The sequence below is a fragment of the Gopherus flavomarginatus genome, chromosome 1 (genome assembly GCF_025201925.1).
Source record: "Gopherus flavomarginatus isolate rGopFla2 chromosome 1, rGopFla2.mat.asm, whole genome shotgun sequence".
In the NCBI taxonomy this organism is placed as follows: Eukaryota; Metazoa; Chordata; order Testudines; family Testudinidae; genus Gopherus; species Gopherus flavomarginatus.
Genome location: NC_066617.1, coordinates 153,841,385 through 153,864,891, shown reverse-complemented (window position 1 = coordinate 153,864,891; position 23,507 = coordinate 153,841,385). Strand labels below are relative to the sequence as shown.

Here is a 23,507-nt window from a genome sequence, read left to right as displayed (position 1 = left end):
TCCGATGGTGGTCTGAACACCATCTCCCTATGCTTTTTCATCCTAGGTTTGAATTGCTGTTCTTTCATGTATGCTTCGCGCAGGCACTTAAGACAACTATTGTATGGGTCGCTCAATGGCATAGGCTTTGAGCAAGAAGAGCACTGATTGAAGCCCAGTGACCAGGGCACAGAGAAAACCATTCTGGCAATGAACAGGGGCTCCAACAACTGTCACCAGCAGTAGGAAGGAATTGAGGGAGGATAGGGGCAGCTCTGCCCTTTATACCTGCACACACTAATGTGTGGGAGCAGAGGATGCTAGAGCTGCCCTACGGGTTAAAAAAAAGTTTCTGATGGCCATGTGCTGTGTGCACATACACCAAGAACAGGATGCACATGTGCAATCACTGGAAATACTCTTTTTCCATTATAAGAGTCTCTACCACTCAGACAAAATGAAACTGATCAATGGGAAATTTTGTACGTGTGATCCCTGGCTAGAAGGCAAGTTTGTGGGGACATTGTAAAGAGTTAATTAGTTTGAGAAATGGGATGTTTTTCACTTTAGGAAAAGTTTTCACAAATATTTTTGAACCAAATATTATGCATCAGAGCAGTGCGGCCTAGAAACTCATTCAGTTGCTCTGCTTTCCTCACCAAGGCCCATGGCCTTAAAGGAGTTGCCTTTTAGTTCTTGTATAATGGCTTTTCATCTACAAATCTAGGAAAGCTTTACAGAAAGGTCAGTATCATCCTCATCAAAGAGAAACTGAGGCAGTCAGAGTTGAATGAAGTGACTTGCCCAAAATTACACAGTAGAGCTGCCAAACTCCTGGTCACGGACCTGGACCAACATATCTCTTATAGTCACAGTATGCTGCAATACCTCCAATAAAGGCTGCTGAAGGGATCTCCTTTAATCTTTCCATTATTTATAAACTTTGTCAAATGCGCACCGTAAAGCCAGAAATTCTCCAGGTCGGTCTCCGCCCAAGGGAGGTTTGTTTTTTTTAAAGTCAGACTGAAAACAATTTTGCCATATTTTCAGAATAAAATCATTTAAAATAATGTGATTTATTTAAAAAGCCTTTTTGGCACCTGAGTAGAAGGGGAAGTAGAAACTTGATGCTGAGGAAAGAGATTATCCTTAGGTCACATGCCCTTTTGGTGTTTGGGTGAAAAATCTGTCTGCATTTAGCAATTATAACCATTTAAAGAGAGTATTTCATCCATGCTATATTTAAAATAATTCCTGGGTGTTTTTGTAAAACAACCGTTTCCCACTATTCTAATAGTACAGTAACTCCTCATTTAACGTTGTAGTTATGTTCCTGAAAAATGCGACTTCAAGCAAAACAATGTTAAGCAAATTCAATTTCCCCATAAGAATTAATGTAAATGGGAGGGTTAGGTTCCAGGGAAATTTTTTTCACCAGACAAAAACCTACACCTCTACCCCGATATAACACGACCTGATACAACACGAATTTGGATATAACATGGTAAAGCAACACTTCAGGGGTGCGGGGGGGCTGCGCACTCCAGTGGTTCAAAGCAAGTTCGATCTAACACAGTTTCACCTATAACACAGTAAGATTTTTTGGCTCCCGAGGACAACGTTATATTGAGGTAAGGGTGTAAATATGATATAGATATACACACAGTATACGTTTTAAACAATTTAATACTGTTCATAGCTATAATGATTGTGAAGCTTGGTTGAGGTGGTGAAGTAAGAAGGTGGGATATTTCCCAGGGAATGCCTTGCTGCTAAATGATGAACTAGCACTCGGCTGAGCCCTCAAGGGTTAACACGTTGTTGATGTGGCCTCTCACAAAAGGCAGCATGACCACGAGGGAGGGGAGGCAGCATGGCGGGGGGTGAGGGGAAGAAGAGAGATGCACACTGCCCCTTTAAGTAAGCTGACCTATTCTTAAGTACATTGTCTTTTTAAGTCAGGAAGTTGAGACAGCCAGTGCTACTCCAAGCTCTCTCTGTCACTCTCCGTTCGTGTACCCTCCCTGCTCTATATGGAGAAGGAGTACGTGGGGTGCAGAAGCAGGGGGGAGGGGGACACCCTGACATTACCCCCCCGCACAGCAAGCAGGAGTCTCTGGGAGCAGCCCCAAGGCAGAGGGCAGGAGCAGCACATGGCAGTGCGGGGAGGGACAGCTGAACTGCCAACAATTGATAGCCTGCAATTGATAGCCTTAGGGGAGCTGATGGGGGGCTACCGATCCACCCTAGTTCCAAACCCCCACCAGCTAGCTCCAACAGGCTGCTCCTCCTGCAAGCAGTGGAAAAGCAGGCAGCTGCCAAACGATGTTAGAAGGGAGCATTACACAACTTTAAACAAGCATGTTCCCAGACTGATCAGCAATGTAACAATGAAACGTTAACCAGGATGACTTTAAGTGAGGAGTTACTGTATCACACATGGGAGTGGTAACAATTTTGTATGAAATTCTAGATGGTATTAAAAGATTTTGGAAATTCTGCAAGAAGGCAGTGATCCGTATTCCAGACAGCTTCATATTACCTGGAAACTGGAATTGTCAATGCGTACGACCAATGGTCCACCCAAACTAGGGTCCTGTATCCAACAGCCACCAGTACCACATGCTTCAGAGGGAGGTGTAAGCAGCCACCTAGTGGACAATTATGAAATAATCTGCCCAAAGGAGAAGTTTCTTCCAAACCCCAAGCAGTGATTTGGCTTATGCCTGAAGCAAGAGGAGTTATCTACCTTTACAATACATTTGTATTTACTATATACACACATATATAATTAATCAGTGGAACTTATTATCCTATTGAGATTAAGAGCTTAGCTGGATTCAAAATAGGTTATTTATATGGATAATAAGAAAGTTCAAGTTATCTTAGGTAAGAAAATAATTTCCTTTTATAAAATTTTTGAATTTGCTGCCTCTCAATTTCATTGAAGGTCTCCTTGCCCTTGCATTATGATAAAAGTTTAACAAGGACAACTTAATCAACCTTTTTTCTACTCCATTCATTAGTCTGTATTCCTCTCACGCATCTGTTCTCTCAACTGAACAGTCCCAATCTCCCCAAGCCTCTAATCATTTTCCCTCCGTCTCTGAACCACCACTGTTTTGGCATGTCCTTTTTGAGAGGGAGGCCCAGAAATTGCTGGTGAAGTCCTTTATACAATGTCATAAATATTCCCAAAATTATTACTCATCCCACTGTATGTGTGTTTCAACAGTTTTGTTTTTCTCAACTGGTACTGCACACTGTAGAGTTTCAATGAAAATTTATTCTCAGTAGAGCCCAGGATTTTTTCCTGAGTGGTTAGGGTTATATAGTTTCCAACATGTCAAAGGAGTTCAAATTACTCCTTCCAGTATGCATTACCTTAACAGTGTGTAGTTACACAGAAGCCCTCACAACATGGAAATGCCAAAGTTAAGGGTGGATGTGCAACCTTAACTCTGTCCCCATAAATCTGGGTGATTGTGACACTATCTTCAAGAACACAATCACACTTATATTCACGAGACCCTGGCTTCATCTGGTGCCCAGAGACAACTGAATAGTACTTTTGCCTGCTCACTGTTCAATTAACAGTTCCTCTGCCTCACTCACTGGGCCTTGTTTAACCGTATGAGGCAAGAAGCCTGCAGAAACACAACTAGATAATAATGGTATGCAAGGATTTTGATTCAAGTGCTTAACCACACAATGTATTGTATTTTAGTTATTAAATCCAGTTTTTACATGATTCTAAATGTTCCTCTGAGTCTGGTATGAGCTTTAGGAAGTCAGCATGGTCCAGCAGACAAAAGAAGGACTTGACTCAAGGTTTCATATACATAATAGTAGTTTATGAGGAGTACAAAAGAGCATTGCAGATTAAAAATAACATCTGAAAGCCAGACAATTCGGAGGTTACTCTAAGAACAAAACTGGAAAGAAGGGAGATGCAAAATTAAAGTAGCTTAAGCAACTTTGTCTCCCAAGCCACCCTTCATTCAAACTTAAGACTAAATTTTATGCCTGCACATGGCAGGGTATGTATAGTATCCATGTTCTTAATTACACTGTTCAGTCATCCCACTAATGTACATACTATCAAATCTATATGTGCCACCTACACTCAGCTAGCCATCCCAGCCATATACAGTCCTCCTGTCACCTGAGGTGGTTTGACAAGACTAGACAATACCCTACATCATCTTCCCCACAAGACAGCAACACTAATACCTGCTTTCTTTTTGTAAGCACACCAGTGACCTGCCAAACACCTATGCTAGCTTCTCATTACTGAGCAGTCACATCAGTTCCTGGAAACTTCAAACATGTTAACACTTTTCTGTTTGCATTTGGTTGGATTTCCTGAGGCTACAGATGCCATAAAATAAGTACATCATCCTGGTCCAACTAGATACATCACAGAATATCAGAGTTGGAAGGGACCTCAGGAGATCATCTAGTCCAACCTCTTGCTCAAAGCAACTAAATCATCCCAGCCAGGGCTTTGTCAAGCCTGACTTCAATCCTGCTATATAAAGTGAGGAGAATGTGAGCCAACTTATCTAGCTTTGTTAAGGAGGCTGTAGGTTTCTGAAAGTCCTCAGGTGAAGCCTCCAACACAGCAGTCAAAATCAACTTACAGCACGACATTGATGCTAATCATAGAAATCTACTAGGCTCAATAACTCCAATTGTTTGTAAGTGGTGAATGAGGAGGCCTCATGACTGGAGAATTTAAGCTCTTGATTATTTAAAAAGTTAGATATCTATATGTTGTGCCTGTCACTATAGCACCCAAGTTCTGCATATAAACTGCCCCAATCACCACCTGATCTTACATATGTGACTCAACTTACTAATGTAGTGTCATTTTCCTGAATCTTCAAACAACCGGTTCTGGTCACTGCAGCTATTCAGAGCTTTGCTAAGTAACAGTACAATCAAGTGAAATTAACCACCACTCTTGTCAGCTCAGGACTGTTATTCAAAACCCAGCCTATGACAGTGAACCTTATGAAGATGTCAATTTCACATTTCTGGATTGCATGGGAAAGCTCTGGGAGAGGCCTCTTACCTGTGAGGTGCGCCCTACATTTTCTTTTGGTTAAGCTAAACAGATTGAGCTCTTTAAGTTTCTTACTACAGGACATTTTTTCCAGCCCTCAAATAATTTTTGTGACTTTTCTCCAAACACTCAACATCCTCAATTTTTTCAACACCCCTTTCAAAGTGCAGATGCCAGAAATGGATGCACTATTCCAGGATCATTCTCACCAATGCCATAGACTAGGGGTAGGCAACCTCTGGCACGCGTGCTGAAGCTGATTTTCAGTGGCACTCACGCTGCCCGGGTCCTGGCCACCAGTCCAGGGGGCTCTGCATTTTAATTTATTTTTAAAGGAAACTTCTTAAACATTTTAAAAACCTTATTTACTTTACATACAACAATAGTTTAGTTACATATTATAGAGTTATAGAAAAAGACCTTCTAAAAATGTTAAAATGTATTACTGGCACGCCAAACCTTAAATTAGAGTGAACAAAGGAGGACTTGGCACACCACTTCTGAAAGACTGCCAAACTCTGCCATAGACAGAAGTAAAACCACCTCCCTACTCTTGCTCATACATACAAGGATCAGGGCCACCAGTTTGAATCAGTGTTGCACTGGGAGCTCCTGTTAAGTTATTTGTCCACTATGACACAATCCTTTAGAGAGTCACTGCTTTCGGTGGTACAGTCTGTAGGTATGGCCTGCATTTTTGATTCCTAGGTGTATAACTTGGCATTTGGCTGTACTAAAATCCATTTTATTTGAATTGGCCCATCTTACCAAATGATCCAGACTGCTCTGTATGACTACAACATCCTCGTTATCTACCACTCCGCCAATCTGTGTGTCATCTGTAAATTTTATCAGCAGTAATTTTATATTTACTTTCCAGATCCTTGATGAAAATATTGAACAGTTCTGAGCCTAAATCTAATCCCTGCAGAACACAACTAGAAACACTGCTATTAGATGAGGATTCCTCACTGACCACTGTTTTTCAGATCCATCAGTTAGCCAATTCTTAATCCATTTAATGTGTACACTATTGTTTTGTATTATACCAGATTTTTAATCAGAATGTCATGCAGTACCAAGTTTGGGCTTTCAGTACTGGGAAGCTGGCAGAGGCAATGGTGACTCATTAACCTACTGCTGATGTGGAACTAGATGTTAACCAGTATACTAATTACACACAAAAAAATACATTTAAAGAAGAGTGAGACTGCAAAGTCAAGCACTTGAAAGATAGGAAATGTCAGCAATAAGGAGGCCTTTGCAACAAGTTTGATGGATAGAAATAACAGCATTGATACATAATAGACTTGGCACCACATGGCATTTTGATTAAAGAAATTAAACAGTATAAAACCGGCATGGCACACATTAAATGGATTAAACTTGGGGTTAATGATAGGTCTCAAAAAGTAACTGCAAACAAGGAATCATCATCAAACCAGTAGACTTCTAATGGGGTCCTACAGGGACCAGTTCTTGGCCCTATGCTATTTAATATTTTTATCGATGACTTAAAAGAAAAAACAAAATCATCACTGGTAAAGTTTGCAGATGATGCACATATATTGGGGAAGAGGTAAATGATGAAGAGGACAAGTCACTGATACAGAGCAATCTGGATCACTTGGTAAACTGGGCACAAACACTGAGTTTTCCTATGGCTAAACGTAAATATATACAGCTAGGAACAAAGAACGTAGGCCATACTCACACAATGGGGGACTCTCTCCTGGGAAACAGTGACTCTGGAAAAGATTTGGGGATCATGCTGGCTAAACAGCTGAACACGAGCTCCCAGTGCAGCGCCATGGCCAAAAGAAGCTAATGCAATCCTTGGATGCATCAACAGGGAAATCTCCAGCAGAAGTGGAGAGATTATTTTACCCCTGTATTTGGCATTGATGTAACCACTGGTTGAATACTTCGTGCAGTTCTGGTGTCTACAATTCAAGGATGGTGATAAATTTGGGAGGGTTCAAAGAAGAGCCGCAAGAATGATTAAAGGATTAGAAAACCTGCCTGCTGGTGATAGATTCAAGAAGCTCCACCTAATTAGCTCAACATAGAGAAGGCTATGGGGTGACTTGGTTACAGTCTATAAGTACCTACATGGGGACCAAATATTTAATAATGAACTCTTCGGTTTAGCAGAGAAAACTATACATGAGCCAATGGCTGGAAGTTGAAGGTAGATAAATTCAGACATGAAATAAGATGAAAGAGTCTGGAACAAGTTACCAAGGGTCATGGTGGATTCTCCATCACTGACAATTTTTAAATCCAGATTGGATGTTTTTTGTAGAAGACCTGCTCTAGGAATTATTTTGGAGAACTTCTATTGCCTGTGTTATACAGGCGATCAGACTAGATGATTATAATGGTTCCTTCCGGCTTTAGGATTATTAATGTTAATTTGCCCTCTTGCGCATATGCATTATGATAAAGCCTTTAATTCCATTGTCACATATTTCCAAAGGACCGCTACCTCATTCAACATACAGGGTGAACAGTGTTCACCATTTTGTTTTGTCCTCATTGTTTAATGTGTGGCCCTTTAAAATCTAGCTCTTAAAACAGAATTATTTATTTCCTCATAGGTTTTTCCATGGCGCTCATCACAATAGTATCTAAGTGCTTCACAAACATTAATGAACATATTTTCACAACCCCTCTCTCAGGTGATGTATTATCCCCATTCTCTGGAGCTGAGGCACAGAGGTAAAGGTAAAAAATGTCCACTAATTAAGGGCACCAATTTGAAATGCCATGGGCCTGATTTCTATAGAGTACTTAGCATTATATATATTCAATGCATAGCTTCCATTGATCTCCGTTGCAGCTAGGAATGCTCACTACTTCTGCAAATCAGAGCCCAGAGTCTCACATTTGACACTCAGAAAACGAGGAACACACAATTAGTCACCATCTGGGAAAGGTTTGGTGTGACTTGATGGAACGCTGTGGCAGGGGAAGGATAGAATCCAATTTTCTAGGACAGCATTCAGTTGCCTTAACCATAAGACCATCTTCTTTCTTCCCGCAGCCCCCTGCCTCATTCACTACAGACCTTCCAACTTCCGCAACAAACGAGACGGGGTCCTGCAGATGAGGAACTTCTCTATAATAAGGTTGCCAGAATTAAGCCTGTGCATTTCTTACTTTGCAACTCTAATTTTCTTTTAACTGTCTGTATGTGTGTGTGTACAAAAATTTCCTTTGTTTCTTAAAAAGCAAACTGAAAAAACCTCAAGAATTCCACTCTGCGGCATACTGTTGCCATCCACATGGGTCATTAGAGCCACTGCACAGACCTCTAATACTTGAACTAACCAAGTAACTGAGAGCAAGAGCAGGTTGTCATCCCCTGTAAGGACTAGCACTAAAGGGGGTATGAGACATTTTGCCAATGAGTTTCACATATATTTACTGACAGCAGAGGAATGGCGAGACTCAGGAATTTTGGGTTCCATTCCAAGAGAAGATCTCCTGCCGACACAGTGCTGTCTACACAGGGGGTTAGGTTAGTATAACTATGTCGCTCAGGGGTGTGGATTTTTCACACCTGAGAGATGCAGTTATATCAATACAAGTCTGCAGTGTAGACAAGATCTGAGGAACTATCCCAGATTCAGGTGTCAATAGAGGAGGTTTTGGAACAAATTGATAAACTAAACAGTAATAAGTCACCAGGACCAAATCGTATTCACACAAGAGTTCTGAAGGAACTCAAATATGAAACTGCATAACTTCTCACTGTGGTATGTCATTTAAATCACTTTTTGTATTACTTGACTGGAGGAGAGTTAATGTGACATTAATTTTAAAAAAGGCTAAAGAGGGAATCCTTGCAATTACAGGCTGGTAAACCTAACCTCAGTACTAGGCAAACTGATTGAAAATATAGTAAAGAACAGAATTTTCAGACACATAGCTGAACATGATTTGTTGGACAAGAGTCAACATGATTTTTGTAAAGGGAAATCATGCCTCACAAATCTATTAGAATTCTTTGAGAGGGTCAACAAACATGTGGACAAGGATGATCCAGTGGATATAATGTACCTGGACTTTCAGAAAGCCTTTGACAAGGTCTCTCACCAAAGGCTCTTAAGCAAAGTAAGAAGGCGTGGGATAAAAGGAAAGGTCCTCTCCTGGATCAGTAACTGGTTAAAAGACAGGAAACAAATGGTAGGAATAAATGGTCAGTTTTCAGAATGGAGAGAGGTAAACAGCGGTATCCCCCCAATGATCTGTACTGGGACTAGTACTACTCAACATATTCATAAATGATCTGGGAAAAGGGGTAAACAGTGAGGTGGCAAAATCTGTAAATGATACAAAATTATTCAAGATAGTTAAATCCAAAGCAGACTAGAAGAGTTACAAAGGGATCTCACAAAACTGGGTGACTGGACAACAAAATGGCCGATGAAATTCAGTGTTGATAAATGCAAACTGGAAAACATAATTCCTTCTATACATACAAAATGATGGGATCTAAATTAACTTATCACTCAAAAAATAAAGATCTTGGAGACACTATGGATAGTTCTCTGAGAACATCTGCTCAGTGTGCAGCGGTCGCCAATAAAAGCTAACAAAATGTTAGAGATAGATAAGATAGAAAATATAATATTGACACTATATAAATCTATGGAACAGCCACACTTTGAAAATGGCATGCAGTTCTGGTTGCCCCATCTCAAATAAGATATACTGGAATTGCAAAAAGGACAGAGAAGGGCAACAAAAATGATTAGGGGTATAGAATACCTTTCATTCCCTCTGAAGCATCTGACATTGGCCACTGCTGGAAGACAGGATACTGGTCTAGATGGACCATTGGTCTGACTCAATATGGTCATTCTTATGTTCTTATGAGAGTGTCCGCACCAAATTAGGACTTAACTCGTTTCAATGATTCTGTGGATTGCATTCAAGTAAATATCAGTTGAGAAACTAACTGGTTTTTAAACAAAGCTTATCATTTCCTTGTATTTTTAGCTGACAGGGAGTTCCAGGCCCCAGGATTTCCTGCCTCTCCAGCCTTTCTGATGCTCTGCAATTGTCCTCATCCAAACACTGAAAGAGAGGCGAACTGGCAGAGAAAGTCTTTTGTCAAGCAGAGCTCCATTTCTGATGAATGTGCATGGGTAGCCAGATGAGGAGTTCTGCGACAACCGACAACAGAAGTTCATTGGGTGGCGGGCTCTAGCCCCTCTGATCAAACAAGTAAAAGCCTTGGGGTGAGGACAGAGGACATGGAACTTGGGGTTTGAGGTGGCACAGAGAAGCTGGCAAGCATGAAGTCCTGTATGACTACTGTACCTGAGCTGTGGCTCTTCTGCCCTGTCCTTTCCTTTTTCCAGGACCCTGGGCTTCCCTAGCCACTCTCAACTTTCCATCCATCCCCCAAAGTCAATCTGCTCCTGTGCCCCCATTTCTCTGTGCTCCTCACTCTGTCCCCGCATCTCAGTCTTCCTAGCACATCTCCTGTTCTCCAGTTGCCCATATCCCCCAGCCCTAAGAAAGCTGTTGATCAAAGAGCAATGGAAGGTAGGGGAACTGAGGAATCAGTGAAATGGCAGGGAGAGGTGCAGGACCCCAAGGCAGGGAGCAGTGGGAAGGCTTTTTTGTCCCCCCTCTTTAAAAAAAACAACCCCACAACCAGTAAAGCTATTCCATGTAGCAAACTGACTAATCATCCTGGTCTGCACAATCCAGGCATCAGAACCAAACACCACATGCAAAGACCTTTCATTTTATTTTAGAGGAAAAATGAGCCACATAGAAGAGAGGCTTGCCAAGGCAGAGAACTAAACTGGACCAGACAGCAGTAAATGCCTCACCAGGCCTGGCAGAACTGTGCCATATCACACACAAGGAAACTCAGAAGCCCTGAGAAACATTTCAGCCACCATCCGTGAACAGATCTATATCCCGGTGTAACGAAAGCCCGCCCATGAGTGAACATAAAATGTCCTTCCTAACATAAATCATTATTGCCTCCTTCAGAAAAGTGAACCCCTCAATGTCCCTGAAAAATACTGTAATCTCGGTCTGATCAGAAAAGCCAACCCTGGGTGCAGAAATTCATCTACTGTCCAGTTTCAAACCACTCATTCCTAAACAGGACCGGCGCTAGGGGTCTGAGCGCCCTAGGCAGATGGCAATTTCGCCGCCCCGCGCGCTGGTCCCGCGGCTCCGCTGGAGCTGCCGCAGTGGTGCCTGTGGACGGTCCGGTGCTCCGTGGCTCTGGTGAAGCTGCCGCAGTCATGCCTGCAGGAGGTCCACCGGAGCCGCGCGAGCAGCCGACCGTCCGCAGGCATGACCTGTGGCAGCTCCACCGGAGACGCGGAGCACCGGACCCTCCGCAGGCACCACTGTGGCAGGTCAACCGGAGCCGCCTGCCACCCCCTCCGGCAAAATGGTGCCCACTATTTATTTTGGCGCCCTAGGCAATTGCCTAGGCTGCCTAAATGGTAGCGCCGGCCCTGTTCCTAAACCAAGTTGTGATACCAAGTCACCCAGATCCTGGATGTTTTGCTATGCAGACTAGGGAACAGCATGAGAAACCCCTGGAGGCACCAAATAATTGCCTCCTCATGTCAATGGAAAGAAGGCACAGCTACCTCTTGGCTCCCTGCTAACTTCAACAATTGACCACAAGGCGCTGCTGACTGCGTACATAACACAACTAGAACACAAGGTACAGCTTTATAATGGCTCTTATAATTCCACTCCAACAGGCCCCCAAGTAGTCACGGACAACAGCTCCTCTTTCCCCAGTACCCACAGGGATCTATGCTGTCCTCCCTCTCCTTGAACACCTACGGCAGACCATTTGAAGATGTGGTGAGAAGCAACGTGCTCACTGAACTCCAAAACCAGCTATCCAGCTCATCTCCCACGAAGACAGCCATCACAATCACAAGGATGTCACAATGCTGAGAAATCAACACCTCGCTGAAGCAACAGTTGTCTGACACTGCACGCAGGCAAGACTGAAGTGACGCTATTCAGAAGGGAAGACATTTCAAAGAACTGGTTTAGACACTATCCTCTGGCTCGGCATGCATTCCCCAGCAATACAACGCAAACCCATAGGGTTCTGTTGGACTCATTGCTAACCCTAGATGAGCAGTTAGTGCTAATACTAAGATGATCCCTTCTACCCCCAGCTTGCTGAAAACGCTACCCTTTTCTCCCACAGGAGGTTTTAGCCACTCTGGAGCCTCACATTCATCATCTCCAGACTGAGTTACTATAACTTGCTGGGTGAAGGCTGCCCATTCCTCCGTGGGCTGATGTGCTGTGAGTACATCACCTCTAAGCTATGGCTCCTCCACAAGCTCCAGCTTATTTCTGTTGTCACTTCAGGGCCTCAGTCTCTATCTTCTTCAGTGAGTTAGACGCTAGGTATTATCAACAACCTGCACAGCAAAGCATCTCAAAAAGGCTAGGAAGAAACACATGGAAGCCAAACATTAAGCCACCTCAGAGCAGGTGGTTGGAGTTATAGAACGAGCTCCTAGACAGCAGACTGATCTAGTTTAATCCTCTTCAGGGCACCCAGCCAGACTCTCAACAATGAAACATTTCTACCAGAATCGATGTTTTTATGAAAACCACCACACATGTACATTCACACCCCAAGCAAAGCTTCCTCCAACCAGGAAAGGAGGAGAGCAGAGACTTCATGAAGACCATTAGGAACCTCATCAAGCAGAGGTAAAATACCTAACAAGCACTTTGATACTGTAGCAATGAGCACTATAGAAACCCCACTAGAGCAAGGAACAGAACCCAGGAGTCCTCAATGAATGAGCCACTTGGAAAGTTCCAGCTTGAAAAGTCTGGCCATATTTGCACTATGTGATTTTTACAGAGGGAAAAGTTACATTTTTTCCATCTCTGCCACAGGTCAAATAGAAGATAAGATTTTGCTCAAAATTTCAAAAAAAATCTACCTTTGGGCTGAGTAAGCATGGAAGACGGCAGCAAAGAGACTGCAAAGGGGGCAGAGCTTCTACCTGATCACCAGTGAACCTCACCTCAGTTTCCCTCTCCCCTTGCACAAGTGCTCGAGTTTCCTTTGTTCTAAACATTGGCCTGTGAGGGAAAAGCCCAAACTTTGCATGTTGTTTCTTGCGGAGTCATTCCACCTGCTTAGAGGCATTTTTCAAACTTACAAGCAAACAGGGCTATAATTAAAGTCCCGGTGTAGCTTTAATTCTAGTGTTCACTGCCAAGCGCATCCTTTACAAATACACCTTCAACAACCTAACTAGCGATCCAGAACGTATGACGCTCGAGTCGCATAGCGTTGTGGTTGATGCCCAAAATAAATGGTAGGGCTGCAAGTATCAGACTCCCCCACACTTCCTGCAGGTTGATCTTATTTTCAAAGTGAAAAACTAGGACACTGGTCAAAGGGCTGGCTTCACATGAAGTTTTTGTATCAATTTCACATATCAGTATAGTTAAAGTGATACAAGCCCCATGTTGGACACAATTATATAGAAAAAGGTGCTTGTACTGAAATAGCTTAGTTACAGAAATTGAGTTATATTGATACAAAAACTAACCAGAAAAGCCCGAAGGACAGGTTTTGTTAAGAGATTAAAGAAGGTTAGTAAAGAAGTAGGGAAAAGAGCCCCACCACTTCCCTCTTCCACTACAAATACAGAACTGGGACACTGCTGTAAAGACCAGGGTGGGAGAAAATATTTAGCCTTATGATCTCTTCAGCTCTCCCTACTTACCACCATTCACCCATCAACCCAACCCACTCAGCTCAGAAACACCCACGGCCTCCTCAACAACATTCAATGTTCACCTTTTCAGAAACACCTACACTCTATCCTCCCCCAGACTAAGACCCTCTCCTCTTCCTACTTATCCTCTCCACAACTCAGAACCAGTCTCCTCTCCCATCAATTTCTCTTGGCTCATAACTCTCCCCCGGCCCTTATCTGACACCCACCACTAGTCTCAGAAACACTCCAACACCTAGCTCAGAAATCCCTCAACCTTTTGCTGGAGTGGAAGAGTAGGAGCAGAGCCATCAGGGAGCATGTTACCTGAAATTACCCCACAGAAGTCTATTCCTTGCTCATTGCGCCTCTGTCCTCTGCTGTTTGGGGTCTACGTACTGCAGAGGCAGGAGTCCCATCCCAGTGGCAAGCAGGTGTACTGCAGTTCCTAGTTGCAGCAAGTGGTACTACACCCTGCAGTACAGCTGACACACTACATGCATTATCGGGTGAGGTTTAGACTAATTAGACTCATTAACCAGCTGCTCCAGGAGCATTACTTCCTGACAGTGCAGGAATCCTTAAAATCAGAATGATCTGCATTTTTTAATTTGCCTGATTTGTTAAAAGAGAAAAGGAGATGAAATCTCAACTCTTTCTGCAGCTGAAAGTGTCTGCACATTGGGACTTCATAGGGAGAAAGCACAAATCTCCTCTTCCCCATGTAACCGGTTCCCCTAGTCTACGCAGTGCAACAGCCATGGTTGAGCCCCACTTCCCACCTGTACGTCTTGCCATCCTTGTGCTGGTCCTCATCATCCTCGTTTGACAGCACAAATGGATCACTCATCACTGGCAGCCCCGACTCCTGCAGTCGCTTCTTCTTCCGGCCCCGGGGAGGTTTAGGGGCAACTCCTCCACCTTCAGAGAGGGAGGTTATCACCTTCTTCGACAGGTCAGGCACCACCTGGAGGGCAGCCTGGGAGCCAGGGGGTAGTGCAGAGACAATCATTGGGGCAGAGATGGGGAAGGTTTGAGCAGAAGAGGCTGTGGTCACCAGGGAACCTGAGTGGGAAGTAATCACCAGGCCAGGACCTGCAGGGAAAGAAAGGGGAAAGAGCTCGATAACAGCCCCTCCAGACATAAGGGGCAGGGTCCAATCACCTTTCAGATCCCTCACCCCAATAAAGTGGGGCCTCAAAATTCATTTTTACCCCGATCCACAAGGAACAGTAGCTATCCTCCCTATTCCATCCCGCTGTCCAGTATTGGACATCAAATGCTCAACAACACCTGGAGAGGAGAAACACCGGAAGTACACTGGGCACAATTAAGAGGTATAGCCAGGATCCGCCATGCCATCTGTTATCCGAGACCTGAGTCAATCTACAGCCTCAAAAGGAAAACATTCAGACCCGTATGCACTTCATTCCCTCCAGATGCTGAGACTACCCTTCCATTCCTCCACAACCCCATGGTGTTCCCTACCTGCTGTCATGAGCCCGGCAGACTGCACTGGCACCACAGTGATGTTCTGGGTCACGGGGGCTTGGCTGTGTGGGGTCAGCTGCTCCGACTTGGTGTCTGAATCCATGGAGATGCCGGTGGGTAGGGCCACAGAGGTGGGTACCGTCAGCAGGGTAGGGTAATGAGGGGGAGCCAGGCTGCAGCCCTTTTCTGGGGGCAATAGCTGCTCCTTCATCTTGTTAATGAACATGGTATTCTCGATCTACATGAGTGTGAAAGAGTTTTTTTAGAATATTCCAGAATTGACACCTCCCAGCAGTAGGCGCTGTAAGAAATAGATCAGGAGCACACTGGTCCCAGCAAGGAGCAGAACCAAACAGACCATGGTGGAAGACAGAAGCCCTTACCTGTCCCGAGACTGTGGGCGCTGCTGGCCAGAAGTACGGGGAGGAGTTGAAATGAGATTCTTCCATCCTAGCTGGGCAGAGGGGGAAAGACAAGGAAAGAGAGACAGAGACACATGTAAAAGGAAAACATTAAACCCAGAGAGACTGTGATAAGGAACTGGCTCAGCCTAATGCAGTAACCCTTGTGGGATCTCCCTTTTTAAACTAAGCAACATGGCCCCTCTTCTGATCTTTCTGCCAAGACCCTGTCTCCCAGCAAGGAAAAGAGGCTGCTTCTCACCACTCACCCAGGACTAGGTTCCTCTCAATTACTTTCTGACTGAAGCTTCGAACTTACAGTCTCCCACCCCAAAGATGACTAATTTCCCCTGTGGGGAAGGGGTGGGTGGGTTTTTGGTTTCTGCAGCCATGACCCTCACAGGTGGAAACAAATTCTCACAACACTGCATATAATCCAACCCCCAAATAGTGTGAACTCCAGATCCTGCCTGCCCCTGCCCCTTCATCCTAACATAACGTCAGGCACTAACTACCCCTCACCCACAGGTAGCAGGAGAATGTTAGCATAGTGTTACACAGGGGAAAAGACAGAGAGGGAAATAGACTTGCCCAAGATAATATAGTGAGCCAACAGATGATCAGGAAATAAAATTCAGGACTCCCAATTTCCTGTTTCCTACTGCTCTAATCCACTGGACCCCACTCCCATGGGAAAGTGCAAAACAGAACCTAAGGATCCTGAGTCCAAGAAATCTCCGCTGCCCTCCCCTGGGAAGAGAACCCAGGAGTCCTGATTTCCACATTCTCCTCCTTCCAAAAGGGGTAAAGGAGTGACTCCCTATGCCACCCCCCTTTTACTACCATCCTTCAGCCATGTTTTGGGCACACGATCATATATCACCACCCCTTAAGTCACTGCTGCCCAACCCCACTTCTCAAGTCAACCTGAGGCTATGTCTACACTGCAGAGACTATACCATCCTAGATACCTCAGCACAGCTATGCCAGCATAACCCCGTAGTGTAGCTGCAGCTTACATCAACAGAAAGGGGTTTTCCATTGGTGTAGGAACACAACCTCCCCTAACAATGGTAGCTATGCCAACAGAAGCATTCATCCACCGCCAGAACTGCATCTTCACTAAGGGTTAGGTCAGCTTAGCTCTGTCCGTCAAAGGCAGGGATTTTTCACACCCTTGACCAATGTAGCTAAACTGATCTAATGTTTAAGTGTAGACCCGGCCAGACACCAAATGGCAGCCCTCTCCAGACTGCAGGAGCTTCACCTCTGTGAGCACAGCAATTGGGAGAGACACAAAAAATCCACTCCCTGGGATAATATGCTCAGCTGGCAAAGCTTTCAACACCAATGAAATGACTATTTAAAAACTAAGGACATTCATATACAAAAACTTTGTTATGATAGAGTGAAGGTTGAGACTATTCACTCAAATATAAGTTGATAATTAAATATACGTTGATCACTTGATAATTAAATTCCATTCAATAAAAACTACGTTTGGATAACATTAAGTTTGAAAAGTGAGTTAGAAAGTCATAATTAGAAAGTGTCTAGGGTAAAGTTACTAGTGCAGCCTCAACTTGCTACATTTCTACATCATTTATGAAATATAGTCTTTAATTACATGACCATATATTATTTTTCTATAGGCCCCATCTCATTAAACAGACAGGTTGCTGAGCAGTGTCCAGTGAATAATGGAGAAATAAGACATTTTTTAAAAGTGTAATAAAACCAAAATGAAGATGAACGCTGTACACACCACAATTCCTACAGATCAGCCAAAAATAAAAAAATTTTAAATAAACCCAATTACTTGCAATTTTTTTAAATCAACTACTTCCTTTCTGTATAGTGAACCCACCCTTGCCTCATTCATTACCTACTGTCCAACAAGTACACCTCTACCTCGATATAACGTGACCTGATAAAACACGAATTCAGATATAACGCGGTAAAGTAGTGCTCTGGAAGAGCACGGCGGCACACTCCGGTGGATCAAAGCAAGTTTGATATAACGTGGTTTCATGTATAACACAGTAAGATTTTTTGGCTCTCGAGGGTAGTGTTATATTGAGGTAGAAGTGTATACTTCAAGGCCAAATTTTGTTCTTAGCTACTCCAATATAAATTCACTATAAATTAATTGATTTTGATTGAATTACTTTGGATTTATACTATTGTTATTCAATCATAACCTGGTCCAGAACATGAGGGAGTTACAGAAGCCATCTCACCTTCATTTCCTTAACACCACTCAGCCCATGACTGAAGCAGGGGCCTGTGTACATTAGAGTCTAATTATATGACAGAACATAATCATAATGCAAGTATACGAGGGGGAAGAGTTAATGCATTTGTGTGACTTCTGAGTGCTTTCTATAGCATTTCTATAGTTTACCAAGGCATTTTAAAAACCCCCACAAGATTTAAGTACTTTCACTATTTGCCCATATAGAATCTTAAAACCAAAATGAAATTGGGTTTGTACAATACAATAATTGAGGTTTTTATGCACTATGCAAACAAAGCTGATGGTGGTGCCAGATTCCCACCGTTTCACCTGCAAAGTTTTAGGTGTAGAAGACAAGGGCTCATAAAATGAAGTAAAATCCTGATTTTGGCCCCCCCCCACCCCCAGCAAACATAACATACAGCCTTCTTTCATTTAGAAAATTGGAAGATAGTTAAAAGCAATTCAGTTTTCAAACTCAAATCCAAACCAATGTTGATGGTGACAATCAATAACTTCCCACTCGCAATTAGCCCACTATTAGAGTCATTATATAGTCACAATTTTATTTATAAAGGCAAAAGTATATTTTTCACTGTACCGGTTCTCAGAATATGGCTAACCCCCCAAACCCTTCACATCTGGGGAGAGATCAGGCTTGGAAAAATTCAGTTTAAAAGATGAAAGCTTGACAAAGTTATTATGAACTGCAGGGTGTGAGAGAGGGGGAGTAGTCACAACAGAAGATTTCATGCAATTTCAGCGCCATGCCAACCCTTCAAAGTGAGGAAATTTGAAGATAAAGTTCCTCCACCAGACTTCTGTCCTCCTACCCACAGCTAGCCACCCATTGTAGTCTAATAACCCTTTTGGAAATATGAATCCCTATTCACCATCCCACCCCCTTAACACAGCTCACACTTACTTTACCAGAACTCTGCATGTAACCTTTCCAATTGCTCTACCACTATCACATACGGGATGGAGCGTCAACCCTGTACCACAGCATGTTCCCACTGAAGCGCCTTCATCATCTCAGCTTCCACAAACAGGCCACAGATGGGACCTTCTTCCCATTCACCAGTCTAGTATCAGACAGATGTCAACGTACTCTCCTGATATAAACCAGAAACAATACCTTCCATGTACAGGCCAAATTTACATGCACTGAACAAACAATTGAACAAACAAGACAGTTCGATTACTGCTCATCATGAAGGACAAGGTATCATCACTATGGCTCTCACAGATTCACACATTTCAAGGCTGGGCTTACATTTCATGGAGTTACTGCACTGAATCACTGGCACATACATGAAAAGCATAGCAAGGACTTAGAGTGCAGAAGTGGTGTGTACAAGGGGGTAAAATTAAGGCTAAATATGCAAGAACAGATAAAGTAGACTTTAAATATAATTTTCCTTACTTTCACACAGTTAATTTATTGTGATGTTCCACTTCCAACTTTATAATAATAAAAAACAAACCCTGAGGATGACACATGGGAGTGGTGCCTAAAGCATCATTATATCTGTACAAGACCTGATTTTATGGTGGGGAAGTTTTAGGCCCAAGTGATGCTGGAAACAATTCATGATGAATAACACACACTGAACACAGGGCATTTGATGAGATGCAAAAGCATCTTCACAGAGCTCTGAGGAAGAAGAATTAAGGAATTCTATGTAACAATTTGAAAAGCCATCTTTGGTTCCATGCCATCAATAACCTAACTACAGTGGAGAAAAAAGAACTGGATTCTTCTTCCCCAACCACCACTAATACACTAGAGGTCAACAATCTTCCTGCCATTCCCTCAGACATCCAATCCCACCTCCCTATACCTTCACGCTAGACAGGAAGTCATGCCCTAGAGGTGAAGCACCCTATTGCCAACCCCTTGAACAGGTCAGTCCCTGGAACGGAACTAACTCCCAGAAGAAAGACCCCAGATCCCAGAGCTGGGCACGAGGGCCACCCTACAGAACTAGGGTGGGGCGGGGCAGGGCGGGGGCAGCCAGTGCTGAATCATACCCGCAGCTCCCCGCATTTTCCTGGAAGTTTCTTACCCCCGCTCCCTCTCACTCTCCCTCCTCTCGCATTTCTCCTCCTTCCGGGACTGTTTCTGCGAACAAACTACCAGCCTTACTGGACGCGTTGGCGACACCAGGGCTCGGGGGCCTGCATGGCGGCGCCGGTGGGGGAGGAGAGACGCGCCCCGCAGCCAGCGCAGGGGCCCGGCCACAGGGAAACGGGGACCCCCCCGGGCGCGCACATCCCACGGGAGCAGCCCCGCCCACGAGGGAGCCCCCAGCCCAGCCCCCAGGCACAGAGGGCGCCGAGCCCGAGGGAGGGGCCGAACCGATCCGGAATCTCAATCCCCGCGAGACGGAGCCCGGAGGCTGACGGCACTCTGCACCGATACCCAATCGCGCCTCTCCGCTTCCGCTTCCGGGTCATTCTAACCCGGAAGTAACCTTGCCCAGGGTCTCTCAGAGTCTCGCCCACTGCCCATTACCGGACACCACCCCCCAGCTGCGACCCCGACCCCGGCTCCAGCGGCGACAGCAACCTCCTCACCGGAAAGGGGAGCGGCAAGTCACTTCCGGTTCAGGAGGCGGGGCGTGTTTTGGTACGTCCGGGGCTCTAGAAAGGACGGAACTGACGTCATAAACAGAGACTTTTGCAATGCAGGAGGAAATGAATGAATGGACTTGCAAACCGGAAGTGCTAATCATGGGCACGGAAGACAGAGGCGGCGCTCGCGCCGCACGGGACCAGCGCAGAGCCAACCGTGGAAGGGCGGGAATCACCTATGACAGATCAGAACCACCAGCAGCCTCTCAGGACGAGGTGAGATTTTCCTGCCGGAAGCAGTTGACTCCAGGCCGGAAGTAAAGGCTGAAGTAACGGTTTTTGAGAGCGGATGATGCTCCGCTTTCAGAAGCGGAAATAACTCGAGTTCCTAGGCCGTGATGTCATTTCCGCTAGGGGCGGCTTTATCGGAAAGTTGTATCTGCTGAATATTCATGAGGCTCATCAATAATTGACTGTCGGCTGATTGACAGCGTTTCCCGCTGCCGAGCGACGGGGCGCGGCCCCATGCGGAGCCCGGCTGGGGGAGAGGCCCGCGGAGCAGCCTGGGCCGGGCTGTGTCCTGCAGGAGGGAAGGGCCCTGGGGCAGCCTGTGAGCCAAGCAGCTGGTGCAAACGTGCCCCCAGTCACGGCCCTGTTCCCTCCCTGTGCCCGCAGCGCCACCCCTAGGCCTGCGGGGATTCCTGCAGCGGTTTGGCTGAGCGTCTGGTAATTCTGGCGTGCCCCCCCCCCCGCAATAAACACCCTGAGGTGGGCCCAGGCCCCGTGTACATGCCAGAGGGCTGGACTGAGGGTTGGGGACTATCCTCACTCCCTGCGCCTCTTCCCTGCCTGCACTTGATCCTCTTCTGTTGGTTGTCTGGGCACGCAGGGACCTTGGGGCCCGAGGGCTTTATGTGCTGGACAGGCAAGATGCTGCATGGAGCCAGTGTGGGGACTATAGCTGTATCTCTGGGGCCCACTATGTCATTTTACTCCGTAATGTTTTATGGAAATATGCGCATGAGCGTAAAATATATAGACTGTTAATCTATAAGGTGCCACAGGATTCTTTGCTGCTTTTACAGATCCAGACTAACATGGCTACCCCTCTGATACGTAAATATAATGTAACTGGAATATGCTATATGCAAAAGGTCTCTTGTAAGGTATCATTACAAAGCTTATAATCTACTGAGTGGGTTCATTCTATTTGTATGCATGTATCATTCTTGTAACTGAAGCTAGAAATATAAAGTATCACTCTGAGGTCCTATTGTAATTATGCAAAGCTTGGGCCATTGATGATGGTTTAAAATCTCGATGGCTCCCATTGACTAGGACAATTGGTTGTAAATGGCTCTGTTTACTTGCAAGCCTTCCTGTGTTCCTGTAAGCCACGGTGGAATCCATCTTAAACCTGGTGCTCTTCCATTTAGAAGGAGGGATGGGGATCCAGACAGACAAAATATGCCCGCTTTATGCCAGAGCTATAAAAGGGGGTGGAAGAGAACAAAGGAGGATCCCAGTCATGGGGGGGGGGGGGAAAACTGCTTTTCACCTGAGATGCCTGCTGGAACTAACAAGGATTGTACAAGGGGAAAGGATTGGGCCCAGACTAGGAAGGAGTCTGTGAAAGAAGTTTATTGGAACATCTCTGAGGGTGAGATTTACCTGTAAACAGTCTTTTAATGTGTTAGGCTTAGACTGGCATATTTTGTGTTGTTTTTGCTTGGTAACTTACTTTGTTCTGTCTGTTATAACTTGAAACCACTTAAATCCTACTTTTTATACTTAATAAATAGAAGTGATTTTATTAACGCAGAGTAAGTGATTAATACCTGGGGAAGCAAACAGAGTGATATGCACAGCTATCAGTATTATAGAGGGCAGACAATTTATGAGTTTATTTTGTATAAACTTTATACAGAGTAAAACAGATTTATTTGGGGTTTGGATCCCACTGGGAACTGAGTGCTGGAGATAGGTGACCTGCTGAGCAGTTTTTGATTAAAGTCTGCAGCTTTCGGGGCGTGGACCAGACCTGGGTCTGTGTTGCAGCAGGCTAGTGTGTCTGGCTCAACAAAGCAGGGTTCTGGAGTCCCAAGCTGGCACAGAAAACGGGCTCAAAGGTAATTTCAGCACATCGGGTGACAATCCCATGGGGGTCTCTGTGACCGAACCTGTCACAGCCACTATATTACATTCATGAAAGTTCTCTGTATGATTGTGTTCTACTCCACAGGTTATCCCAGCTCCTCCACGAACTAAAAACTGGGGGTGATTACCCTGCGGGATTGTAAACCACCCTGGAGAAAACGGAGTGGTTTGCATTATTGGTTCAAGTTGGGTTTTCCACAGATTAAGCAAGGGCTTTTGGTATAAAACATGGTGGCCAAACAGCAGCTCACAGAGCCACCCCCGCCACATTCTCTGCCTGCCAGACTGATGTGGGGAGCCTGGGGCTCCTGCTCTGAGGCAGAGTGGTGTGGCTCGGGCCTTGGAGATGACTGGTGCCTACTGAAAATGGGGGTGAGGCACAATTTAAAGGTTCAGGCCCCTTCCCCCAACCGCTTGAGTCATGCCCGCCCCCCCCATGCGCACACACCCTTCCTGCAGCTCCACGTGGATAGGCAGCAGCAGCAAAAGCAGTGGTTCTCCCAGCTGATGCTGCCTCTACCCATGGCTGCAGCTCCCAGCTTGCTGGCTACAGCAGCTGCGGTGCAGGAAGGGGGTCCGGTGGCACATGTGACTGAATGGGGCCAGAAAATGGCACATGACCCACGTGGCCCCCTCACACATGGCCTTTGGCTTCTGCTCAGCAGAGTGGGTGTGGTCTCAGGGCTTCAGCCCTATGTGGTGAGTTGCCAGGGTTTGGAGCTTCAGCAGGAGTGGGGCTGAAGCCCTGAGCCCAAGCAGGCACCTCCTAAAGCACCAAGACCCCCACCCTGCTGGATAGAAGCCCCAAGATGCGCACACCTCACACAGTAAAAGCCCCT

The 23,507-nt window shown here is 45.1% G+C and overlaps 2 protein-coding genes across 11 annotated transcripts in view; one reads left to right on the top strand and one right to left on the bottom strand.

The window, feature by feature from the left end:
- The window catches only part of ZNF384 (zinc finger protein 384), a 33,699-nt gene extending 13,170 nt beyond the window's left edge, over positions 1–20,529 (bottom strand). The window contains exons 1-5 of one of the 10 annotated variants that reach the window (XM_050967321.1): positions 20,453–20,529; positions 18,860–19,049; positions 15,681–15,751; positions 15,295–15,535; positions 14,589–14,901 (exon numbers count right to left, since the gene is read on the bottom strand). In XM_050967321.1, the coding sequence (XP_050823278.1) occupies positions 14,589–14,901; positions 15,295–15,535; positions 15,681–15,746 (620 nt within the window). In that variant the 5' untranslated portion in view covers positions 15,747–15,751; positions 18,860–19,049; positions 20,453–20,529. Of the gene's footprint in view, positions 1–14,588; positions 14,902–15,294; positions 15,536–15,680; positions 15,752–18,859; positions 19,050–19,476; positions 19,943–20,003; positions 20,374–20,400; positions 20,423–20,452 lie in introns of those variants that run through there. The other 9 variants (XM_050967336.1, XM_050967345.1, XM_050967313.1 and 6 more) reach the window with 9 other exon arrangements.
- The window catches only part of LAG3 (lymphocyte activating 3), a 326,415-nt gene that overhangs the window by 134,459 nt on the left and 168,449 nt on the right, over positions 1–23,507 (top strand). The gene's annotated exons all lie outside the window — the stretch shown is intronic.